Source organism: Vespa crabro, chromosome 10 (assembly GCF_910589235.1).
Source record: "Vespa crabro chromosome 10, iyVesCrab1.2, whole genome shotgun sequence".
Taxonomy (NCBI): domain Eukaryota; kingdom Metazoa; phylum Arthropoda; class Insecta; order Hymenoptera; family Vespidae; genus Vespa; species Vespa crabro.
The window spans coordinates 3,376,992-3,402,922 of NC_060964.1; the positions used below are offsets into that span (position 1 = coordinate 3,376,992).

Sequence of the window (25,931 nt, forward strand, 5' to 3'; positions counted from 1 at the left end):
ACGTGCACGTGTATTCTTTATCTATCCTATCTGCTTATCTATCTATCTACCTATCTATCTATCTATCTGTTTATCAATTCATCTATCTATCTATCTATCTATTTATTTATGTATTTAATTCGTAAGACACAAATTACGATTTCGATCACGTATCGAATACCTGAGTGGTCGTAAATCGTTATATAGTTTTCGATCGATTCATCATTGTACATTTCTTTTTTTTTATCAAACTCTCTTAAGTCAAACGTAATCTTCCTCTTATTTGTTATTTTCGTAATATCGGATTTCTTTAAATGATTAATTAACAATTGTCCAATGAAAATTTAAATGTCATTATTTCAGAATGGAAAAAAAACACGAATTTTTTTCTCCCCTTTCTTTCTTTTACTTTCCTTTTTTTTTTATCTTTGATAAACGATAATCATTAAAATTAACATTTTTCCGCTCGAATATCTGATCTCATCCAATGCAGTTACAATTATATATGCTACAAGTGTTTACCTTTCAATTAACGGCAAATTATTAAATATGTATGAATATACATATGGCTCAAATGATGTAATAATATTTGTATAATTAAATAAATTTGTTTTACTCGATCCGCCCGCTATATAATAACTACGGATAATCGTTTCGACTAATGTGTTATCTTTATATTTGGAAAAAAAAAAGAAAAAAAAAATACAATCACAAAGAATTAACTTATTATAATACTTGTTAATTCAAAATCGCATAATAACAAATCTATATCTTTGAAGTTTGATTTTATTTCATCGATAGAAAATTAATTGTTACTTCATAACGAAGTTCATTTCATGATTTTTTCTTTTTTTTTTTTTTCTTTTTTCTTTTTTCCTTTTTTTTTTTCTTTTTTTATACTACAAATATACTGCAACATATATATATATATATATATATATATATATATATGTGTGTATTAAATACAACTAATTATTTATTGTTAATTAAAATAGTTTAATTCATGTATATTTATTTTTAAGTATAATTTAATTACACTTTTAGTATAATAGATATAATTGCACGATATTATTGAATTTCGAATCATATAACGGGAAAGAAAACAATTAGATTATAGATCAATTCATAAAAGAACATGTACAAATGATCAAATAAATAAATAACAATAAATATAAATAAATGGAATTAAGAATAAAGATAGAAATAAAAATGATAATAAAAAATAAAAGAAAGAAAGAAAGATAACAAAGAGAGATCGATCCTTCCTTCGATCTATCGATCTTCCATCGTAAAAGCGTTAATAATCGTATTACGCGTTCCCAATAATCGAAGAACAATAGGGTCGTTTATAAAGGCGGAAAAGAAGAGGAGGAAAAGAAGAAGATGGAGAAGGAGGAACAGCAGGAGAAGAAGAAGAAGAAGAAGAAGGAAGAGGAGAAGGAGAGTGAGGAGGAGAGAAGGAGGAGAACGGGATATACGAGATAAACGATAAGGATCGAGGTGGAAAAAGTCGACTTATAAGAAACCGTTCTTGGGTGACCTCGCGTGCAAAAACAAGGCAGCGTATTGTCATGACTGTTTCAAAGTCTACTAGGAAGTGGTAGAGAAGGAGAAAGAGATGGAGAAGGTGGAGGGAGAGAAGGAGGAGGTGAACTAGAAAGAGAACACGAAAGAGAGAGGGGGGAGGGGGAATAGACAGATAAATAGACGGACAGATAGACAGACAGATAAATAGATAGATAGATAGATAGATAGATAGATAGATAGTGAAAGAGAGAGAGAGAAGGACAACGCGGTTTACGAGCCGATAAGCGCGATTAGCCGCGAGACAAAGGGATTGTCGTGCGAATATGTGCTATCGTTTGAACGTTCATGTTCGGCGCATGCGCTCGTTAGATAAAAGAATAAGAGAGAGAGAGAGAGAGAGAGAGAAAGAGCTATGTAAACGTGTCAAAAAAAAAAGATAGAAAAAAAATTTAAAAAACGTGCGTGTTACAAGAACGTGACTAAGAGAGATAGAAAAAGAACTATGCTAGTGTGTACAAAAGAAAAGAAAAACAACTAATAAAGAAAAAAGAAAGAAAGAGAGAGAGAGGGAAAAATGAAAGAAAAATTGAAAAGAAAAAAAAATGAAAAAAAAAGAAAACAAAAGTAATGTAAAGAAAAACAAAGTAGTAATAGTAATAACAACGATAATAAAAAGAAATAGATAAAGAAAGAGAAAAATGTTAGAAAAACGCGACTATCGTCTCGATGATTTAACGAGCCTAGAATGCCAATTCACGATCATCGTCGGTCCCCTCTGAATATTCTCTCCCTCTCCCTCTCTCTCTCTCTCTCTCTCTCTCTCTCTCTCTCTCTCTCTCTCTCTCTCTCTCTCTCTCTCTCTCTCTCTCTCTCTCTCTCTCTCTCTCTCTCTCTCTAGTCGCTTACTTTGAGGCGTGCGCGTTCTATCTATCTATCTCTACTCCCCCCTATCTCTCTTTCTCTCACTCTCTCTCTCTCTCTCTCACTCTCTCTCTCTCTCTCTCTCTCTCTCTCTCTCTCTCTCTCTCTCTCTCACTCACTCTATCTCTCTCTCTTACACACATACACCGCCTCCACCACTTTCCAGTAATCTACTACTCTCGCAGCTGTTGGTCCTGCTTGTACGTGCTGGCAGGCGGTACTACTTAATAAACCGACGAGGAGGAAAGATTCCAAGCAGCTTTGCCAGCTCGTTACATTATCCCTTTTCCGGACGAAATTGTTGTTCGAGAGTTAACTATAACGATGTATTGAATGAAATGTTTTCATTTAAGTAAAGTGTCATATTCGATAATTATCCTTTGTTTCCTTTTATTCCGTCCCGTTCGTTCGTTCGTTCGTTCGTTCGTTCGTCCGAGAGCGAGACTTTTTTCTTCTTGTTTCTTTTTCTATCCATTTCCTTATATATTTCTTTTTCTCACTTTTCTTGTTAATTAAACGAACCGTTTCGAAACGATTCGAGGGTTATGGGGGAGAAAAAAAAAAAGAAAGAAGAATGAAAAGGGAAGAGGAACAAAACAAAAACAAAAATACAAAAAAAAAAAAAATAAAGATGGGCTCGTCGTGGTCTTATCTAAATGGATGGAGTAATTCATTGGGATAAGGTAAAAGTTAAGTTCTCGTTTCTTCTTGAATAATAAATAACAGAAAAAAGAAAAGGAGAGAATGAGAGGAAGAAAGAGAAGGAGGGAGAGAGAGAGAGAGAGAGAGAGAGAGAGAGAGAGAGAAAAGAAAGCAGTAGAAAACTAACGAGCGAGGTGGGAGATAAAATAAAATTGCTACATAAGTAACTTTGTTACTCTTGGAAAGTTGCAGGAGTTACGATACTCTCTCTCTCTCTCTCTCTCCCCTCCCCTCCCCCATCTCTCTCTATCTATCTATCTTTCTCTCTAACGGAGAGATATTTAACCGAGTGAAAATATTTGGCACATATGTATGTATGCATATACGTACGTACGTACGTACGTACGTATGTACGCGTAACGATAACTTAATGAACGTCCATTATCGTTGGCACGCTCGAGATAATCGAATTTTTACCGCGATTACGAGTATAATAATGGTTGTTGGTTAAGGCGAAGGAAAAACAAAAAACAAAAAAAAAAAAAAAAACAAAAAAATAGTAATAAAAATAAAAAAAAAATAAAAACGGACGGGGGAAATAATAAAGGAAAAAAGGGAAGGAAAAAACAAAACAAGAAGAAGAAAAAGACGACGACGACGACGAAAACGAGGAAGAAAAAAAAGAAGGAAGATAAATAAAAGAAAAAGCAAATGTAAATTCGTGACTGATGACTAACCAAAACGGAATCGTCAAAGAGAAAAGAAGACGTTCACGTTCGTAGGAATAAATTTTCGTTACGATATAAATACACTTGTTGCGAACGATTCAAAGCCCGCGAGCTAACCTAGTGAACTAAACGAATTAAGAAACCATCGATGTTAAGTGGAACCCACGCTCGGAGAGTTGGACGAAACGTTAAAGACGATTGAAATTGGAGCTCTCGTAAAAGAGGGACACGAACGGATGGACGGACGAACTTAACCTCACTTTAGCTTTTTATCATTGCCCGTTTGTTCGTTCGTTCATGTTCGATTATATATACGCATATATGTACATATATATATATATATATATATGTAATATACATACATAAATATAGTGTATCAACGTGATGTTGTTATTACAAAGAGACGAATGAACGTCTATCTCTACGTGCGTACACACAAATACATATATACATATTATGTAGTTATCCGAACGATTACATTTTGTATTTGCGACGAATTTGCGAGGTTAAATGACAAAGCGAGTCATCAAGATTAAACTCGACGTTAATACGTATGCGATAGGATCTACGATATTTGTAATTAACAGGGGCGATATTGAGTAGCAAGGAATATAACAGGGAAATTACGTGTCTCCTACTACTCCTGTATTATATGCCTTTCTCATTGTCGCGCGTGACCGTCATCGCGTCTGTCTATGCGCCATTCGATCGATCTTTCCACCTTGATCGTTCGTTCGATTTTCTAACCTCTCTCCTTCTTGAATAACTAAACGAAAATATTAAACTGAGAATTTTCCGTATTAAACGTATTTAAAACGTATTTAAAAAGTATTTAAAACTAAGCTCTAAGATTTTCTTAATTTCCTTATCGAACGACAATTGATATTTAAAAACGAGAATGATCTTCCTATGGTAATTGTGAAGAACAAAAATAAATAAATAAATAAACAAACAAATAAAAAAGGGAAAGAAAAGACATTACCCAAACAAATCTCGTCTTCGTATTTCTTCGATTCTATTATATATCCAAGTGTTTTTCAGTAAAATCGTTCGATTTAATGCTTTCGTGAATTTCGTTATGTACACCTTGGCACTGCGGTAAAAAAAAAAAAAAGAAAAAAGAAAAGAAAAGAAAAAAAGAGAGACAAAAAAGACAAGACACACTCACCGAGATACTATCTCGCACACTCTCTCTCTCCCTCTCTCTCTCTCTCTCTTTCTCAATCCCTTTCTTTCTCTCTCACAGGACAACGAGGGGAAACACTTGTCGATGGAGAGCACTACCTTCGAAGGATTCTCCTTCTCTCTCTCTCTCTCTCTCTCTCTCTCTCTATCTCTCTCCCTCTCTCTCTCTCTTTCTTTTTCTCGCGCGCGCACACAACAAATATATACACACGTTTATCGAACGCGCAAATAATCGAGAAAACGGTTACGGGCCGGCTCGTTCGCGGTACTAAACGTAACATACATAACCAAACACGATACGCACCGTACGGAGTACGACGCTTGACTACGAGCCGGGTAGCCAAGTGGATGACGGGAAACGTGTGAACGCCGTTCGTCGTCGCCGCCGCTGCCGCTTGGTGGCGCGCACTCACACGCGCAGAGGGAGAGAGGAAGAAAGAGAGACAAAGAGAGAGAGATACGACCGAGAACGACCAATGAGAGCTCACGGTCGCTCTCGACACACAGAGAAAGAGAGAATGGAGTGAGAGATTTAGAGAGAGAGAGAGAAAGAGAAAGAGAAAGAGGAATGAGCGAGAAAGAGAGAGAGAGAGAGAGAGAGAGAGAGATATATAGAGAAACGAAGGCTCTCTCGCGTGCTCGCTTCTCCACCCTTCTCCTCGACCATCCACCGACTAACCGAACGCTTCCCCTTCTACCCTACACCCTCCCGCACCCGCTCCCCGCGGCACTCCTCTCTTCTTACTCGTTTCTCGCTTCGCCTTGAGTCAAGGGCGTCGACCGATGGGGGCGACTCGCCGTCGCTGTTTCTCTCTTTCGAACGATTTCGTAACGCTCTTTGCTGGACGACGCTTCTCATGCGTGCCTATGTATATGTATATATAGATATATGTACGTGCATACGTAGATTTAACGTATATGTTAAGTGCCTTTACATTGGACGATTTCCCACAAATTCGATTAACTCTTTTCGCACGATTAGTTGTTAACGTAGTAAGATTTTTCTTATTTTCTTTCATGTAATACTTATCGAATAATGGGGATAAGATAAGAAGTCATTAAGGAAGATATTTCAATCTTTGATATTCGCGTTCTCAGTAAGGAAACAGTAACTTTGTATATTGTAACAATGTCGAGAGAGAGAGAGAGAGAGAGAGAAAGAGTGAGAGTCACGTGATACAAGAGCGCATTAATTCGAATACCTTACTCTTTCTACAAAAGCACACGCCATGTAACGTGGAATATAATACGAACGTTAGAAAATCTTTATCGACACCTCTGCTCTCTCTCTCTCTCTCTCACTCTCTCTGTCTTCTCTCTCTCTCTCTTTCTATCTCTCTTACTCTCTCTTTCTCTATCTCATCGGTTCGTCCTACCTCGCGCACTCGACACTAGTATCCACCCAGCTTCCGTCTCCTTTCCACCCACCGCGCGGATGAATTCACCGCGTTGTCGCGTCTCCCTCGCGCTCGCGTGTTTCTTAATCTTCCACCTCTCCTCGTTGCTCTTCTATTTCTCTCTTTCTCTCATTCTCTCTCTCTCTCTCTCTCTCTCTATCTCTGTCTCACTCAAACTACCCAGCGCATCGCTGTTTCACTTACACTTGCCAACGCTTCCTCCCTTTTCTTCTCTTTGTCTACCGCGTTCCAGCTTTGCTCTCTCTCTCTTTGTCTTTCTCTGTCTCTCTCTCTCTCTTTCTCTCTTTCTCTCTTTCTCTCTCTCTCTCTCTCTCTCTCTCTCTAAACCTATCTCTCTATCTCTCTTGCACTATTCACTCGTTCTCCCACTCACTCCCTCGCTTGCTCGCTCACTTACTCACTCAAACATATACACATAACATACACAAAGAGCTATGCGGACGCTTCTCCGCATAGCATATATATATTTATGTGTACGTATATATATATATATATATATACATACACAAATACATGGATGCTTCTTCGTGTGATAGGTTATATACATGCACAATGATACGTTTGGCTCTCTCGCACCATTGTAATAACGAATGACAAGCTCACTCCCTCTTTCTCTTTCCTTCTCTCTCTCTCTCTCTCTCTCTCTCTCACTCTCACGAGACTGAAAAGGGAGAGAGTATGGTGGAACCGAGTGCCGAATGTTACTGAGTATCGCGTGTATACGTAACTGTAGTGTGAGATCCGGAGAAAGAGAAAGGTCCGAGAAGGGAAGAGAGAGAGAGAGCGAGAGAGAGAGAAAGAGAGAGAGTGAGAGATAGGGAGTGGGTGAACGAGTGAGGGAGCGAGAGGAAGAAGGAAGAGAGATAGAGGGAGGAGATGAGTCAAAGAGCTGGAGCCGGACAACGCAAGTCAAGCGGTAACATGTAAGGAGAGACCTCGACGTGGGTGTAACCGCTGGTGAACGTGTGAGTAAAGTGAGAAAGTGTGTGCGGACGTGCGTGTCTCATCATATTACACATTGCTCTTTCCCCTCTCCCTCTCTCACTCTCTCTCTCTCTCTCTCTCCCTCCCTCTCTCTCTCTCTTTCCCTCTCTCTTTATCTATCTACCTATTTATCTCTTCTCTCACTGCTTGTATTCGTCGAGGGCGCGAGGAGATGAATTCCTCATTCGGTTAAATGCTTGCCGAGCAGGGGTATGTTCTAAATCAGCTTGTTCTACCTGAAGCTCTGGGCCTTTTCGAAATTCCAATAGCCTTGTTCGTTTCTACTTCGCTAAACTTCTCCTACCAAAACGGCGTAACTTTATACGAAACGGTTTAAGTATATAGAACGATCATGAATGCCGGGACATTCGTAACTGGAATCAAATAGGATCTTATCCGAAACAAGACGTTGTACATGCGCTCGTATGTTAGATATTTACATATATGTATTTTGTAAAAAGAAAAAGAAGAAGACGGAAGGAGAAAAAGATGAAGAATATGAAGTAATAGTATTTTCAAAGTAGATTTCTCGAAGGAAGATGACGATGGAAATGGCACGTGTCTTGGCTACGACAATGTCTTCTCTTTCTCTCTCTATTTCTTTCTCTATTTTCAAGTGCCAATAATCCACGCGCCCATCCATTTTCTTTCTATTTCGAGAAGATGAGCTTATATGTATTTCGTATGATTCTCAGGATGCCAAATCTGACATCTTTAATGACGTCTCGTTCGTTCTTGTCACGGTATAATGGTATAATGGCGATATTTGTAATTAAAGATAATTGACACTTTGATATCATTTTCTTTTTTTCTTTTTTTTTTTTATTTTCAAGTTTTGAATACGTGGATGGAATATAGTTTTTCCTTCAATCTGACAAGATAGAGAAAGAGAAAGAAAGAGAAAGCATCTTATCGTCATATTAGCTTTGACGCGACCCTTCGTATATATGTACATAGACGTTGGTTATAGCATATTGTTAATAGCCTTGTGCTATTAAACCTCGATTTAGGAAGGTTTGCTTTCATTTAGGAAACGTCTACTTTCCTTTTCCCGAATATAACTCACTTCCCATTCTCGAGTACCATGGATTATAATACACTTTGGTTTTAGGAACTTTGAAACTTCTTCTTGGAGCTCTTTCCTTCCACGTTTATTATCCGTTTAAAGCTGATATTATAAAAGGACTTATAATGAAATCTAAGAGTTCGCATTACAAATATAAAATGAATCTAACGCGTTTATTTCTTTTTTTTCATCTTTCCCCCTCCCCCTTTTTCTCTTTCTCTTTTTTTCCTTTTCTTTTAATTTTTTTTACTTCTTTTTCTTTCTTTCTTCCTCTCTTTTCTTTTTTCTTCCGTCTTCTTTTTCCTTTATTTCTGAGATTAAAGAAGAGAAGAAAAAAAAAGAAAAAAAAAAAGAAAAAGAAAATTTCTTTTCTCTTCGATGAGTACGCTTTTACAAGTGATTCCACGATCGATGATCACTCTTGGGATTGTCGTATCGTTGATAAGACAAAACCTATACATTTGATATCTCTTAATATCGCAATGATCGTTTCGTTTTCACGATCGGACATAATGTCAAAAAGAAAAAAAAAGAAGGTAATAATAATAATAATAACAATAATAATAATAATAATAATAATACTAATAATAATAACAACAATAATAATAATAATAATACTAATAATAATAACAATAATAATAATAATAATAATAATAATAATAATAAAAAGAAATTATTGTTTGATTATTAAGATTACATTTCGCAATATGATAGATCGATAAACGCGGAAGATTTAAATGCGAATTAGATAAATACAAACGCATCTCTTTTGAAATGATGAATAATAGCTCGCGTTGCACGCATTCGTCGAAGAAAACACGAACGTTATGTCACGTTATGTTTGCATGTTGGTAGTCGAAACCTTAATCTCACACTACCTGTCGCTAGGTTTTATTCGTATCGCCGCATTGTTAACTGGTCTAACACGACGTAGATACTTCGTAACAATGGCCTTTTCCCGGAAACATTATTCGGCTTTTTGTTCTGTTAATTACAAAATCGATATAGTTTTGAATTCATACTATTAATCGTAATAGAGAGATCACCGTGTCGAATATAAACAGAAATAGACGCGGATTAAATACAAATTACCTTATTTTTCAATCGTTAATTATAACAAAGAAAGAAAGAGATAGATAGATGGATAGAGAGGAAGAGAGAGAGAGAAAGTTTTGTCATATTTATAAAGAATATCAAATTTACATTCCAGCGTATTTTTATTTAGTGATATTTAGATGGATTTTAATTTTTATCTCACAATAATCCTTTCCACGGAGGCAAATTAATAACATATTAAAATTAAAAATTATTATTATTATTATTATTTTCTTTTTTATTATTATTATTTTTATTATTAAATATTAAAAGAATAAAATATATAATGAGATTGACATAAAGAGATATGTATGTTTCAATAAAACGGGGTATTATACTCGTACTATGTTTTAATTCATAGAAATTATCAAATCCGTAAAAAATAACGATTTTGCGAATTCCTTCTCGTTTATCATTAAAATTATTATACGAAAATCGTCGGTATTATTAAAGTAATGCGTTGAATGAAAATTAAAAATAATAAATTACGACTGGACGATTAAATGAATAAAATGTTCTTCCATTCTTTCTTTACTTTTCATTTTATTATTTTCAAATAACAGTATTTATACTAACAGTCGAATTAACAGATATCGTAAAAAATAAATCGGATGGTTCGAATGTTAAAAAGTTTTTCGATTGAAAGAGATATAGAAATTAAATCTACGAAATCTCGATTAAACGATGATGAAGATATACATAATAATAATAAAAACGGAAAAGAAAAAAAAATGAGGGGAGAGAGAGAGAGAGAGAGAGAGAGAGAGTCACGGATGAAATATCGAATTCGTTGAAAAGCAAAGAGGACACCGACGATCTTACACGATGGCAGGGCACATTGGAACAGGTCGCGGAGGTAAGTAAACGAGGGGGTTGGAAAAAGTTTGTACGCGGATTAGCGCGGTCGATAGGTGTTGCTGAAGTCTGAGTTATCGTAAAACTAGTTTCTGAAGTACGTGCGGTAAAAGTAGGGACGCGCCGACCCTTATTCTCTTTCGTATATATGTATATATACGCTACGAAGGATTTCGTACTATTTCGGATCGTCCTTGTCCGTTTAGTTCGAGGGACGGACAAGAAAAGAAGGAAGAAAGAAAGGAAAGAAAAAAAGAAAGAAAGAAAGAAAGAAAGAAAGAAAGAAAGAAAAAAGATACTCAAAATGGTCAAGTATTAGATTATAAGAAGGAAAGAGTATGAGATGGTATTAGTGAGATGAACGAAGAGATGGATGGATGGGTGGATGGATGGATAGATGGATAGATGGATGGATGGTACGAGAGAGAGAGGAAGGATGAGAAGGAAGGAGAAAAGGAAGGAAGAGAAGACTGAGAGTGGGAGTGAGAAGATTGACTGGGTGATAGAGGGGGATGAGAGGGAGTATAGGGGGGTTATAACGATAATCGGTTTTTATTTAACGACGGCCGAAGACGACGACGGATCGAAAGTTCGAACGAGCCGTTCGAACCGTTTTATGCGATAAGAGAACGAACAGCTAATCTATGCGAACGTGAGTGCGATGCGAATGTCCTCATTGACTTATTGTCATTCGACTGTCAGTGTCAGAGTTGCAATTGGCGAGAATATGGTTGTCGGACGCATGCAACGACCGAGCACGACAAAAGCAAATGCCCCTTCCTATCTCTCTCCCTTCCTCTCTCTCTCTGTTTCTCCCTTCCTCTCTCTCTCTCTCTCTCTCCCTTTCTCCCTCTTTGACTGTATATCTCATTCTATCTCTATCTATCTTTCTTCGTTCCTCCGGCTTCCTAGCCCAGTCTCTCCCCATTGTGTTTCTGCCTCTCGTTCTCTCTCCTGGGCCCTTACCACAAGCCACAACCCACTATACTTTTGCACGAACACAGGCTCGTTCATTATCAACATGCAACGCAGTATAACCATATTTACATAGCTTGGCTGTCCACCCACATGCATGTACGTGCATACACACACACAAACGTGTATATATATATATACATTTGTGTATATATATATATATATATATACATACATACACATACATATACACACATGCATGCACACATACTTATGTACTTACATAGGTATATATACAAGAGCAAGAGCGAGTCTACCGCGCAACGAGATTGCAAAGAAACGATTTGTGCAGAAACGAAATGCCATTTGTCGGTGTGCGCAAGGCGAGAGAGAACGGGGGAGAAGGAGATCACAGAGATGGGAGAACGCAAGAGTGAGAGTGAGAAAGAGAGAGAGAGAGAGAGAGAGAGAGAGAGGGAGAGAGAGAGAGAAAAGGAACGAAGAGGGAGGATCGTGCGAAAGCAACAGAGACGGAGTGAGCCATAAATGCAATTGGAAACCTTTAGCGGAAATATCATTGGAACATCCGGTACTCTCCGCGTGAGCACGCACGCACGCGCGCGCGAATAAAGTTATATATTATAATCGAATCATTTTAAAGCATCTACGAGTCCGTCGATGCAACCGAAAAATGTCGGTACTATCTCTTTAAAAGAAGAGAAATAAAAAAAAAAAAAAAAAAAAAAAAAAAAAAGAAAGAAAAAAAATAAATAAAACAAGAAAAAAAGAAAAAGAAAAGAGAAAGAAAAATAATAATAATAATTTTGTATCTGTACGTAAATACATATCTAATAGATGCATATAAAAATGTTTTCATTCGTATGCGCTTGGCCAATGTATAATAATATGTATATTCCGGATTTATCTTCCTACCACGTTGAAAATTGACTCCCATGCGAAATGATCCCTCATGCGTCTATTCTTTCTCTCGTACGTATTTCTTTCGGAGAAGCTCTTAAATGACGAAAGGAAATACAAGTTGGGGAGCATTATTTTTTTTTCTTTTTTTTTTTCTTCCTCTAAAGATGATAACATTATTATCGATGTAATTAGACTCTAGCAACACGGTGGCTTGAAATTAGTTACATAATACCAATTGTTTTGCAACAGCATTGTTATCGATTTTTCTCTTTTTCCTCTTTTTCTTGCTTTTCTCTTTTTTCACTTTTTTCTCTTTTCCTTTTTACATTTCTCGTTCGTGCTCGCAGTTGTGTATTATTGAAAAAGAAAGACAAAAATAGAAAAAAATAAAAAAAAGAGAAAAAAAGAAAGAAAGAAAGAAAGAAAGAAAAAGAGAAGAACAAACAAATCTTTTATGAATATTTATATATATATATATACATATATATATATATATATATATATATATATATATATATATATATATATAAACGAATTTAGTTTAATTTAATGAGATCCAAAAGGTTTTGATTTTGTATGGCAAAAGCAATTAACGTTGCTCCTTATCGCGAGACGAATTTTTCCCAAATTTTCCCTTGTATGTCTACGTATGAAATTTGAAGAAAAAAAGGAAAAGAAAAAAAAAAAGAAAATGGAAAGAAAAAAGAAGCAGGAAGGAAAATGAAATGAAAATAAAAAATATTTATCAGGAACGAAATTTGATGAGTATCAAAACGTTTTGATCTTCGTTGGTAAGCAATCTCCGTTATTTCTTATCGCGTGACAAATAACGAGCTACGAACGGACAGAAGTCAAGTTCTTCCCTAACAATTTCGTTTGGCTATTACAGCGAATAAGGAATTACGGTTTAGAAGCACTGTCAAGAAAATCGATATCGTGTCGAGACTGGAAACGAGTCGTGCATGTCGTTCCTCGCATTCGCGTACGTCCTACGCGTTTATTATACGACGATACGCGAGGAACGCGGTCAAATTTTACCATTTAGATCTAAAAGCCTATACGATTGACTCGTTGGATTAAAACAAAACTAACAAAATAGTTAACTAACAAGATAGATTTATTGATATAACGGATATGACTCGTTGCGTTGGATTTTTCTTTCCTTTCTTTCCTTTCTCTCTTTTTTTCTTTTTTTTTTTTTTTTTTATATATATATATATTTGCTTATCGTTTCAAATCGTTGTAAAGTTATTTTTCGATAAAAATCCTTGAAACGCGAAACAGAACAAAAAAAGAGAGAAGGGATGCCATGTTTGTGTTCGAAGATTTTTGTTTGTTCTTTTTTGTTTGTTTTTGTTTTTGTTTTATTTTTTTTTATTTTTTTTTTTACGCCCAAAAGGACGAAGTGTGACAATTGAATGGAAAAAATTCATTTATGGTTATTGGACAGATAGAAAACCTTATGCGAATTTTATAACATTTTTAATCGTATCGATAAATATAAAAATATTTATGTTGTTATGCAAATAGTAATGCGTATATTACTTTTTAAATGTTATTGTTGTTATGTAATTTTTTCTTGTCTTTTTTTTTAAAAACGAATCTCATATCTCGTGAACAATGAGAATAGAATGTAATGTCGATAGGTTTTATTTAAAAAGGAAAGAAAAGAGGGGCAAAAAAAAAAAAAAGAAACAAAAAGAACAAGAAACAGAAACAGAAAAAGAAAAAGAAAAAGGAAAAAAAGAACAGAAAGAAATAAATTACTTCAGTGTTGAGTAACTTAAAAGGAAAAAAGTAAAAAGAAAAAGTAAAAAAGAAAGGGATGATAACAAAAAATTTGCTACGTTTTCGAAGACAGAGATAGAGATAGAGATAGATAGATAGATAGAGATAAAGAGAGAGAGAGAGAGAGAGAGAGAAAGAGAAATAGAAAGAAAGAGAGAGAGAGAGGGAGGGAGAGAGAGAGAGAAAGAATCGTATTATTTTAACAGAAGGTACGTACAACGTATCTCTCGTGAGAATGATCTATCGTTGGCGTCGTAAAAAGTCTATATAGTATATCCGTAGCGCGTTACCTCACTGAGCACGAAAGCCCTCCCCCCCACCCACCCACCCCGCCAACCACCCAAAAGACCGATGTAAAACACGCGAGCCATCTTGGATAATCATTCTTACGAAGAAACAAACGAACGAACGATCCTGTATTCTCGAGACTTCGTGGCATCGTCAAAGATTTAAAATGAAAGAAAATAAATAATAAATGAATAAACAAATGAATAAATAAAAGAATATATCTTTGATTTTTATATCTCGATTATATATGTACTTGCATAGATCCGCGTTTATAGATCTTAAACGCGTATGAGATCATTGATAAGTCAGATATTTCATTTGAAATCGATCGGATCGATACTTTCGATTGTTTAACAAATCAATATTTTTCTTTCAGTTTCAATCGATTCTTAAAAAATTCTCTTTATTTATTAAATTAGGCTAACGTAATTCTCGATATTTTATATTTAATTAAATATTTATTAATTAAGATATTTTCTATTACAAGTTTCTAAGATATTATTTATTAATCGATCGAATATATATAAATAAGTACCTAAGTAAATACGCATGTATGTACATTATAGCTATATATATATATATATATATATATATATATATATATATATATATATATATATATATGTGTATGTATGTATACGAAACAGATCGGCAATAAATCGGTGACCCGATATAAAGAGGAACGGAAAGTAGGTTAATGCGGCTTCGATCGCTTTTTAATGTCACGAGCAAGCGAATGTCGATTCGTTCGATGCAACATTTAAACTTTTGTTAGAAAGATTTTACTCGGGAAACAAAGAAAGATATAACGTTAAATGGATTACTATTAAGATACTAACCTATATTTTTTTTTCGGATTCTTTTAAATCGAACATTTTCGTGATAATGATATCGACGATATAATATTTCTAATGATTTTTTTTTTTTTTATAAGATCAATGTAATTTACCTTATCTTTAATAAGATAAATGTTTGTTTAACCGGTGAATATATTTAATAGAATAAATGTGGCTAAATGTTCGAAATATATTGTACGTTTTTTTTATTGTTAAGAAAAAAAGAAAAAAAATGAGGTTACCTCGGGATTCGAAATATGTTTGAAAATATGACGGTGCGAATAGCTCAAAGGTTAAAAGGTCTTTCATACAAGTATACATACATAATACTTTTTTCTCGATGAGGTAGAACCAGAAAAATAACGTAAGACAAATCGAAAAGAAAACTTGACAGGGTAAAAAGAAAAAGAGAAAAATAGGGAGCCTGAGAGAGAGAGAGAGAGAGGGGGAAGAGAGAGAGAGAGAGAGAGGGGGGAAGAGAGAGAGAGAGAGAGAAATCCACTATACGTCGCGTTTCTTTATGTTACTATAAATAAATTTTGACATTGACGAAATTTATTTTTTCTCTTAGTTCTCAAATAATCTATGATATATATCATGGATATATACGTAATAATATAGTAATTTTGTGCTTATTATTAATTAAATATCTATAATTAGTTATAATCACGTGTATATATATATATATATATATATATATATATATATATATATATATATATATTACGTAAATATACAAGATTATCTCGAGAAATTGAAATATTTCATAAGGGACGAAACTAACAAAAAAAAAACTTTTTTACAAATTTATTTGGTATGAAGAGCCACATTATATAGGGCCAATTTATTTTGCTGTTAAAGCGCCGGAGAAAATTTCAAAGTCAAATTCATATTTTTCTATGGAACTATATATTTTTCTTTTCGTAGTTCCATGGAATTTATTGAGACGAATTCAACGATGTACCATTTATTATTGTAAAATGTTACAAAAAAAATTATATTACGAATTTGCGAGTTCTTTAGAAATATATAATTCTCTATCACCGTAGGTTGCCAGCTGTTATATATTCTAAATAGTAGAAATAGTAGAAATACAAACTTTTGTATATTTTAAACAATGGCCGAAACTTTTTACGAAATAAATTTTGTTTATTAAGTTAGGTAATTTAAAATGCATAAAGGCAGATAAAAAGTTCGTCCTTCGTTAAAAAAAAAAGTACTATATTGTATTCTAATGCATTATATTTTATTACATTGTATAATAGTGTATTACGATTAAAAAATAAAAGTGAAAATGTCTTACGAAAAAAAAAAAAGAATTTAATGTAATCTTTATTTAATACTATCATTATTCTTCATGTTTAAAAAATTGACCACTCTTTTCCACAAATTCTGGTCATGACAAAAATACTTCCCAACAAATCGAATTTTCTATCCGGATCAAATGACGTGTGAAGAGATGACACATGAAAATCTTGCCAACTTCTACTAAGCCATACTCTTCTGATCAAATTTTCAAACTCTAGCCAAGTTAGACATTTTTTTCCCCTCAGGAATCAAGTTTTGTATTCGGATCGCATGACGTGCGAAGAGGTGGCACTTGAAAAATCGTGCCACCATCTGTTAAGCTATACTCTCCTAATTAAAATTTCAAATCCTAGACAAGTCAGAAATTTTTCCTAGGAATTGAGTTTTATATCGATTTGTCTCTGTTAACCGAAGAGACTTGTTGCCGACCGACTTATCGCTTTGTTCCCGGAGATTGATCACGTAATATAACTTCGAGATAAATTATTCGATTGATATTTAATACTCTTTAATAAACACGAAACATACATTGTATATTACATAATGATAAATAAAATAATATGGATATTTTATTGAAACATTAAAAAATATTACGCGTATAATTTAACCGCGTATCAGGTTCATGTTACGACAAGTTTCCAACCATAATCGTCGATAGAATCGATCGAAAGGAAAGATTAATTGATTAATAACGCTCGATGTGGATTAGATCAAGCGTAAATTTCCTCTTTGAAATTCTCCGACTAAAGTCGAATAATTATATCTATAGATGATAAACGAGTAGAGAGAAACGGAATGATGTTTCTCTCTCATCAAAGTATTATTAAATATAAAACGTTAAGAGAGAGAGAGAGAGAAAGAGAGAAAGAGAGAGAGAGAGAGAGAGAGAGAGAGAGAAAGAGAGAGAGAGAGAGAGAGAGAGAGAGATCCACCAAAGTAAACTCGTTATCTTATTTGAAGTAAAAGGCGACGAAGTAAAGTTAGGATATATCTTCCGCTCCCCTCCCTATCTCCAACCCCTCACCGACCCCAATCCTCATCCCTCTGCGTATTTCCTTTCTCACTATCGAGAATGACGGCAGTAGTTCCTCCTCGTTTAACTACGACTTTGCGAAGAGAGACCTCCTTTTATTCCTCCAGCCCGAATTTCGTGTCGCATCTTTTCGTGCATTGTGGCCTTCCAGCTCGACCGCCCCTTCCACGTTACCCATTCTTCCTTTCCCTTTCCTCCTCCCTCTTCTTCATCCTCATTCTCTCTCTCTCTTTCTCTCTCTCTCTCTCTCTCCTTCCTTCTATATACACACAGTTACAAAAGGTATATACCTATAAAAATACTTACACGTACATATTCGTCCGTTATATACATATACACATTCGTCCAAGTCCACGAATACTTTTCCCCATCTATCAGCCATCTCGTTCTACCTCTGACCCACCTACCACCCACGCACTCTTTTCTGTACCCATTTTTATGCCGAGCCGTCCTCTCATTGTGCCAGCCGGCAGAATGTGCCACGAGAAAAAAGAAATGTAAGAAGAAAAAAAGGAAGGAAAAGAAAAAGAAGGAGAAAAAGGAAAAAAGAAAAAGAAACGGAAAGGAATGGAAAGAAAAGGAAAGAAAGAGAAAATGAAAAAGAATAAAACAAGAAATCTGAATACACCGCCTTCTCACTCGGCTCCCTTCCATTTCGATAATTGAAGATTCGTGACTTCGCGATGGTAATGCGCACAAAGCTGTCTCTCCATTTCCTCTCTCTCTCTCTCTCTCTCTCTCTCTCTCTCTCTCTCTCTCTTTTTCTTTTTATTCTTTATTCTTCTCTTTCCACAAATTGTCGTTTCGTTAATTGCGCGATCGATTGATGATCGATCGTTTCGAATATAATCCGATATAATACGAAGATTTTACGACTTGGTAAAGCGTTCCAATTTCTTAAAGTCATTTCTGCATTTTTGCATTCGAATACGTGTTTACGTGTGGCCACGTATACTCATTCACATAGGCATATAATTAATGTGAACGTAATTGAATGTTTATAAATAATCACGATACATTAAGAATTCTTTTAATGGGAAACATAAAAGTAATTTTATTTATATCTAACGCGTTTAAGTGTTTTTCATTGATGATGACGATTATAAGACGATTACAAGATGTACGAATTAATTAATATGACGTTAAAATAAAATCAATTTTCCCGATTCTTTCCTCTTTTTTTTGTACAATGTTTTTCTTTTTTCTTTTTTTTTTTCTTTCTTTTTTTTTTTTTTTTGATCTTCCTACCGAAAATATAAGATTTTTAATTGACTAACGAGCTATCGAATGTATAGGAGAGATTAAAAAAAAAACAAAAAAAGAAAAAAGAAAAAAGGATAAAGAAAAAAAAAAAGAAAGAAAAAAATTTAGGAGACGAGAAATGAGAAAGTGCAGCGAAGATAAATAAAGCAGAGAATTGTCATACATTCTGCGGTAGGAAATATAGTACGTGTACAATACTCTCCTATAAAGCTGTACCCCGAGAACATGGTTTCGATATAACATGGTGAAAAAAAAGAAGAAAAAAAAAAGAAAAATAAAAAAATAAATAAAAAAAAGAAAGAAAGAAAGAAAGGAAAAAAAGAGAGAACAAAAAAGGAGAGAGCGAGAAAAAAATACTCTAACACGATACTCAGAGAACACGATTTTAATATAACGCTATAGAGAAAAATTGTACGTAAATGTTCCAACGCGCGTATCTGTGCATTGTATCGAGCATTGCATAAAATAAAAGAGATCTATCTCTAACTTAATACAATGATCGAGTACAATGAGCAATGTTAAAGATTCGTCAACATATTTCAATATAAAATCATTTTATATAAAAGCATGGATATGTATTACCTTATCGTATAACTAAATTCCATAATCTCAAATCAAGTCTCGGAACGGTAATACGGTAAATTTTGCTTAATCGTTCGCTCAATCATTACTATTACTATGTAATTAATCGTAATTGGATACATAAATTAATCATATCGTAGGAAGAGGATAATGCCTGTACGAACAGATTTCTTTTCCTTTTTTTTTTTTTTTCTTCTTTTTTTTCCTCCTTTTCTTCTTTAACCCCATAATGTAATCTAGAATTTGTTTAGAAAAAAAAAAGAAAAAAAAAATAAATAAATAAAGAACAGAGAAATGAAATATTTACGACAAAAATTTTTTCGACGAATTTAAACGATTGCCTGTCTTATCACACGGATTTTCATGATGCATCATTCGACGTATGGATCTCATTTTTAAAGTTTTTTTCGTTAACTTCAATCAATATTATTATGGAATTGATGTCATTTATTTTTTTCTTTTTATTTATTTTTTTTCTTTACTGTTATTATTATTATTATTATTATTATTATTATTATTATTATTATTATTATTATTATTATTATTATTATCTTTTATACCCAACGACGGATCTTTTTGTACGAGGTCTTAGAATTTAATACATTCCAATGATTTTCCAATTCGACCTGTTAATTGTTGTTTGAGTATCGTTTTATTTATTTCCCCGAATGATTTTATTTTCAGATCTAACTAGAGTCAGGTAGTTGCGCGGGTAGTTTTCGTGACTAACGAAATAAATCGATGGAAAGGGTACCATAGAGTCGAATCTCGGAAACTCTTTCTCTCTCTCTCTCTCTCTCTCTCTCTCTCTTTCTCTCTTTCTCTTTCTCTCTCTTTCTCTTTGTCCCTAGCGTCGTCGACAAGGGTGGAGAAGCAACTCGAACAAGCTTGACGTAAAAGCTCGTATCCGCGAAGGAGTGCGTCACTTCCGAGGCGTTAAAGCCGAGGGTGGAGTACCGACTTGACGAGTATCTCCTCCCTTTTTCTACGTTCTGCCTTCTGCCTCGCTTCTTTTTTCTTTTTTCTTTTTCTTTCTTTCTCTTTCTCTCTCTCTCTCTCTCTCTCTCTCTCTCTCTCTCCCTCTCTTTCCCTCTCTCTCGCTCTCTCCCCTTTGCCTTCTACATTCATATACTTTTCGTCTCCTACAATGCTCATGCAGCTGTGGGAGAAAACGAAAGAGAGATATAATAGAATGAAAGAGAGGGTAGGAGGGATGAGGGAGGGATATATATACACACACACACACACACACACACACACACACACACACACATATATATGACGACGACACAGTATCGATGTTAAATCGAACGAAATGTCGTTTTTGGTGAAACCAAGAAATTCATTCATACGTTTCATCTTCGGTATTATTTACGACTTTTACGTATAGTTTATATAAAAATATTTGTGTATTTATGTGCGTAATTGGAACAGAAATTGAATTGGTAATGTTTGTGCATTTGTGGATTTATATTAATTACGATAACGTTAAAATTATTCTGAGGGAACAATCGAAAACTGAAGAATGAATTCAATTCTTTGTAAATCGACCGTAAGGAAATTTAGAATGGATCGATATAAGATAAAAGATCGATGGATTTAAACGATGTCTATTTCATTTTATTCATGTTTGTCGTTCAAAATAATATCAAGGAGAAAAGATAGAAAGATATTTTTAAGTCGACGTTTTTAAAAAAATCAATTCTTGCAAATTGTAACAAAATGACATTTGATAATAACAAATTGATTATATTCAATGTAATCATAACCACGATATTAAATACTTTTAATTTACCTTGAAATGTTGATTTGGCTCGATAAATTTACAATTTTCCTAATCTTCATCGTAATATGTAATATACAACGTATAACGTTTAACTTTATTAACATCCATCCAGTGTACTTCGATAAAATGAAAAACTAAACGATATGAAAAATTCGAGTGACGCGATAGAAATCATTTAAGATTCGAAAATTTCAATTTCGTTTAGAAAAAGTTCGGTATATTAGTCATTGAACGTAGATTAGATTGCCCTCTTGCGTACGAAGTGTGATACTACGAGAAAAGTATTGTTAGGTGGAGCGATCTGGTGGCAAACGGTGGAATTACGAGATGGGTCGTTGATGTTGGTGTCGATCGGTCGGTCGGTCGGTCGGAAAGAAAGTAAATCAGATACGAAAACGGTAGATACAGGCGCAACGATACAAAGAAAAACGTCGATAGTTAGTCAGCTCGTGCGAGAAAGGAAGGGGTTGATTGAAACAGGAGCGGGGGAAGCGAGGATAGAGAGATCGAGCGATATTCTTTAAAAAACGCATGCGCCAGAGTGAGACAAATGCTATTCGTTGAAACGATTAAGACAAGGAGAGAACGAAAACAAGAACGTCACGGATCGAAGTGGAAAAATAGAGATAGGTATATAAGGATAATTCGAGAGAGGAAGAGAGAGAAAGAGTGAGACAGAGAGAGAGAGAGGAAAAGAGAAAGAAAGAGAGAGAGAGGAAAAGAGAGAGAGAGAGAGAGAGAGAGAGAGAGAGAACACGACGAGTTTAAAAGAAACGACGATCGATTCGGACAAGCCGCTTGAGAGTGGTTTAGTCGTCGTTGGTCTGCCGTCGAGTAGGGGCAGCTACTGGCGCGACATCTGTACAGTTATACGAAGAGACGTGCGGTCGCGATAGGAACGAAAGTAGACGACGAAGGAGTCGTCCGAATCTCACGTTGCGTTAAGAATATTCCGTTATCTTTTATTCGTACGGAATAAAATTTCGTTCTTATACGTACGTATGGCGAGCGAGTTCGTTTTCGGCGTTATTCTCGGTCACGCTCGATAACGCAAAGGGAACGTTCGATATATACGAAAATCTATAGAAAGTTGAACCTTTTGTTTCTTTTCTCTTTTAATTTTTTTTTTTCCTTTTTTTTCTTTTATTTGTTTTTTTTTTCTCTTTTTAATGTATAGATTCGACAAGGTATAGTACGTAATATTTCGTGACGGGATTTTTTCGTCGACACGCGATAATTTCCTCGGTCATCAAGAGAAAGGGAATAATAAAAGAAAACGGGGCGGATTCTTTGTATCGAAAATTTTGGAAAGAAAAGGACCGATTGTAAAACGGCGATTTCTCTTTCTTTCTATCTCTCTCTCGCTCTCTCTCTCTCTCACTCTCTCTCTTTTTCTCTCTTTTTTTTCTTTCTTTCATCCTTACTAACCTATCTTACCTTTAAAACAAAGGAACTTTTAAAGGAGTGAGATAGGAACATTCAACTTGGCAAGAAAGCCTTTGTGGAAAAGGAGAAGAAGGAGAAGGAGAAGGAGGAGGAGGAGTAGGAGGAGGAAAGTGTGCTGGAGAAGATCATGATAGACCATTATACTGTGAGACGCCATGACAAAAAAATGGATTTTGCACTAATTGTCTACAACGCTGCAAGAGACGGTTGTCTGCATCGCCTCAGGGTGAGTACATCATACATTTATATACCATCTATACGACATATATAGATAAATCATATATATACATATACGTATATATGTATATATATATATGTATTTGTATATATATGTATATATATATTATATATATATATACATATATGTACATCACTTGTCTCTCTCGATCGGTTCGTCTCTATTGGACGGTGCAATGGCCACACTTCTTCTCGACCCTAACACCCTCTGGTGAGATATTTTTGTACTTTAACACAACGTCTTTCATCCTGTACACGATCTCTTTCACGAGGAAAAATATATAATGAAAATAAAATAAAATAAAATAAAATAAAATAAAATGAAGTAAAAAAAAAAATAAATTAATTAAAAAGGAAGAAAAAATAAAAGAAATTTTTTTCTTCACGGAGAAATATTCGCTCGTTTCGAATTAAACATTTTTTTTAGACATTATTTCGAAATGAACTTGCATCTTGCTATGTATATATATATATATATATATATATATATATATATATATATGTACGTATGTATGTACGATGTATGTATGATGTATGAATGTATGTATATATTTATATTTTTCAAATCTTATTACATTTTATCACTATAACATTATTTATTACATCCTATACAGTTATTTAGTGTTGCATTTTCTAAATTCTAAGTTATAATATTAATACGATATAATACTGCATTATAATATATACCGGGTATTCGAAACATAAAAAGTTACAAATTCTCAATTCGAATTGTCGAGTAAAATTTTTAAGATAAGAGTTATCTTATTTCAGTATTGAAGTATTATTGTTATACATATATATATATTTTTTTTTTGATGGTAGATATCAATTTCATTTCAAGGTCAACGTTTATTTTGTTTTGATAGAAATCCTATATTCTTTTTATAACGACAATGTATTCTACGAGGAAAAAAAGGAAACAAGTAACTTCTGTACAAAAAAAAAATCTTTTTTTTTCTTTTTTATTTAGAACCCGAAAAAAATATTGCGTTATAAAATAAAACTTCGATTGGAATTCGATCTAAATATAGAAATCAATATTTCAAACTAACAATTGATTTTAGAGTTGTTTTAAAATATTGATTGGACAGATTTAGAGATGAGGGTTGAAATCCAATAGGGATGTTGTAATAGTAAATAGATATGTATGTATTTCATTGATATCGTTATCAATTAATTATAACTCGAGCTCGTTAATTTAATTAATTATTCAACAAATCGCCAATCGTATCTAAGAGAATGTTCACAATTTTAATTATAATTTGCCAGTGGTAAATTACTTTTATGGTTTTATTGAGAGATCTCCCTATGTTTATAGAGCTTCCTATTTCTTTCCATCATTTACTCATGTAAATATATGCATTACTATATACGTATATAATATTATATATAACGTTGTTGTTGTTTCATATATATATATATATTATCTAATCAAAGGTCATGATTAACTTAATATATCATTAATCGTATTACGATTAAACTTTTGATTATCTCCAAATAAGTAATAAAATTGTTTTCTACATTATTTCTAACTAATTTTTTTATTTTATTTTTACTCATGAAATAAGACAGAATCATTTCGATAAGAATAAAAGTAATAGTACTTTGTATGATTATATAATTGTATTGAAAAAAAGAATTTTATATATATATATATGTATGTATATTATAAGATTGAATTAGGGAATATTATATAATTGTATATTATTAAATTTGTATTACATAATCATATTTTAGTTATATAATATAATATTTTATATTATATAAAAAATAAAATAATATATATATACATATATATATGTATATATGTATATATGTGTATGTATAGATTATATTTATATAGATATAAAATAATATTTGATGTATTGGTTGCACATAGTTTTTCTCTTTTTTATTTATTTATTTTTTTTCGTTTTTTTTTTTTTTTATTTTTTTTATATACATCCAAATTAATTAATTTCACGTCAATTATATTTGCTTTGGACAAGAATTTTTATATAAAAATTAAGAAAATAAAAAATAAAAGCGGTCAAGTATCACCTATCCCAATTTTAGTCAATTTCAAATGTTGTTCATTAAGTAATGAATTTTATTCTTCTTTTTTTTTTCTGCTATTTTTAACATTAATCGATACATTTGTATGACGTTAATCGATGTATTTTTAACGGCAATGAAAATACGCTTGATTAATTTCTTTTTTCACATATGTACGTTTGTTAGAGAACACTTGGTAAAAAATAAAAAGAATTCCATATACAGGGTGTCTCGTTTCTATCAATGTCATATTAAACTTGAAATTAAGGTTGATATTATTTTACAATTAAATTTATATCCGTTTTTTTTGTTTTTTATTTTTTTTTTTTTTTTTTTTTGATTCCATTTATAAATAGTATGGAATTTATTATGGTTTCAATTTGCAATAATATGTAATAATAAAATCAAGAGGAAAGCGATATTGAATAATGTTTTTTTCATTCATTCATAATATTTCTTATCATTTTATCGAATCAACTATATGATTATTGACTGATAATCGAAGTAATCTGTATAAAAGTGTGGAATAATTTTTGTTTTTCTTTCTTTGATCATCTGTAACAATACATGCAATAATACGTATAATAATTTGGTATCATACACACATAGAGACAGATGTAGTATATACGATTCTATTCTTGAAATTTTTTTTATATTTTATCATCAGCAAATAAATTCTAGACTTTTCATAATATTTCTTAATTATAATATGGCATAATTATAACAATATATAGTAATAACTATAATTTTTTTTTTTTTTTTTTCTTTTTTTGTAGACACGGACAGAAAAATATATTGGATATAAAAAGGAATGCGTTTGTAATGATATATCTTAAATTTTATTAACATTTTATTTAATTTTTTCTTTTTTTTATTGCAAACTTTTCACGCTTCTGTAAATATATAACATATTTTAATGTAGCAAAGTTATATCAATTCAAATTATTATTTTTTTTGTCAAACAATTAAATATTTATAAATTATTAGTTTATAAATGTTTGATAAAAGGATAGCTTATTTCCTTGAAAATTAACAAATAGTAGATACGATACGTATGTACATATAAACTAATCGTATATCTAATCGCATATCTA

General features: G+C 33.2%; 2 protein-coding genes and 1 long non-coding RNA gene across 21 annotated transcripts in view; 2 read left to right on the forward strand and 1 right to left on the reverse strand.

The window, feature by feature from the left end:
- LOC124427732 (protein groucho-like) overlaps positions 1–5,303 on the reverse strand; it is an 80,852-nt gene extending 75,549 nt beyond the window's left edge. For 8 of the 16 annotated variants that reach the window (XM_046971015.1, XM_046971024.1, XM_046971016.1 and 5 more), the window contains exon 1: positions 4,966–5,302. The gene's annotated coding sequence lies outside the window, so the exon portion shown is untranslated. Of the gene's footprint in view, positions 1–4,779; positions 4,894–4,965 lie in introns of those variants that run through there. The other 8 variants (XM_046971013.1, XM_046971011.1, XM_046971010.1 and 5 more) reach the window with 5 other exon arrangements.
- Positions 5,304–5,644: 341 nt separating this feature from the next.
- On the forward strand, positions 5,645–12,005 carry LOC124427741. The gene is made up of 3 exons (XR_006943014.1): positions 5,645–6,873; positions 6,937–7,365; positions 11,668–12,005. It is a non-coding gene; the product is annotated as an uncharacterized LOC124427741 (long non-coding RNA).
- A 9,591-nt stretch (positions 12,006–21,596) lies between these two features.
- Positions 21,597–25,931, forward strand: part of LOC124427734 (protein fem-1 homolog CG6966) — a 44,699-nt gene continuing 40,364 nt past the window's right edge. The window contains exons 1-2 of one of the 4 annotated variants that reach the window (XM_046971029.1): positions 21,597–21,750; positions 22,571–22,792. In XM_046971029.1, coding sequence (XP_046826985.1) covers positions 22,694–22,792 — 99 coding nt within the window. In that variant the 5' untranslated portion in view covers positions 21,597–21,750; positions 22,571–22,693. Of the gene's footprint in view, positions 21,751–21,888; positions 22,446–22,570; positions 22,793–25,931 lie in introns of those variants that run through there. The other 3 variants (XM_046971028.1, XM_046971026.1, XM_046971030.1) reach the window with 3 other exon arrangements.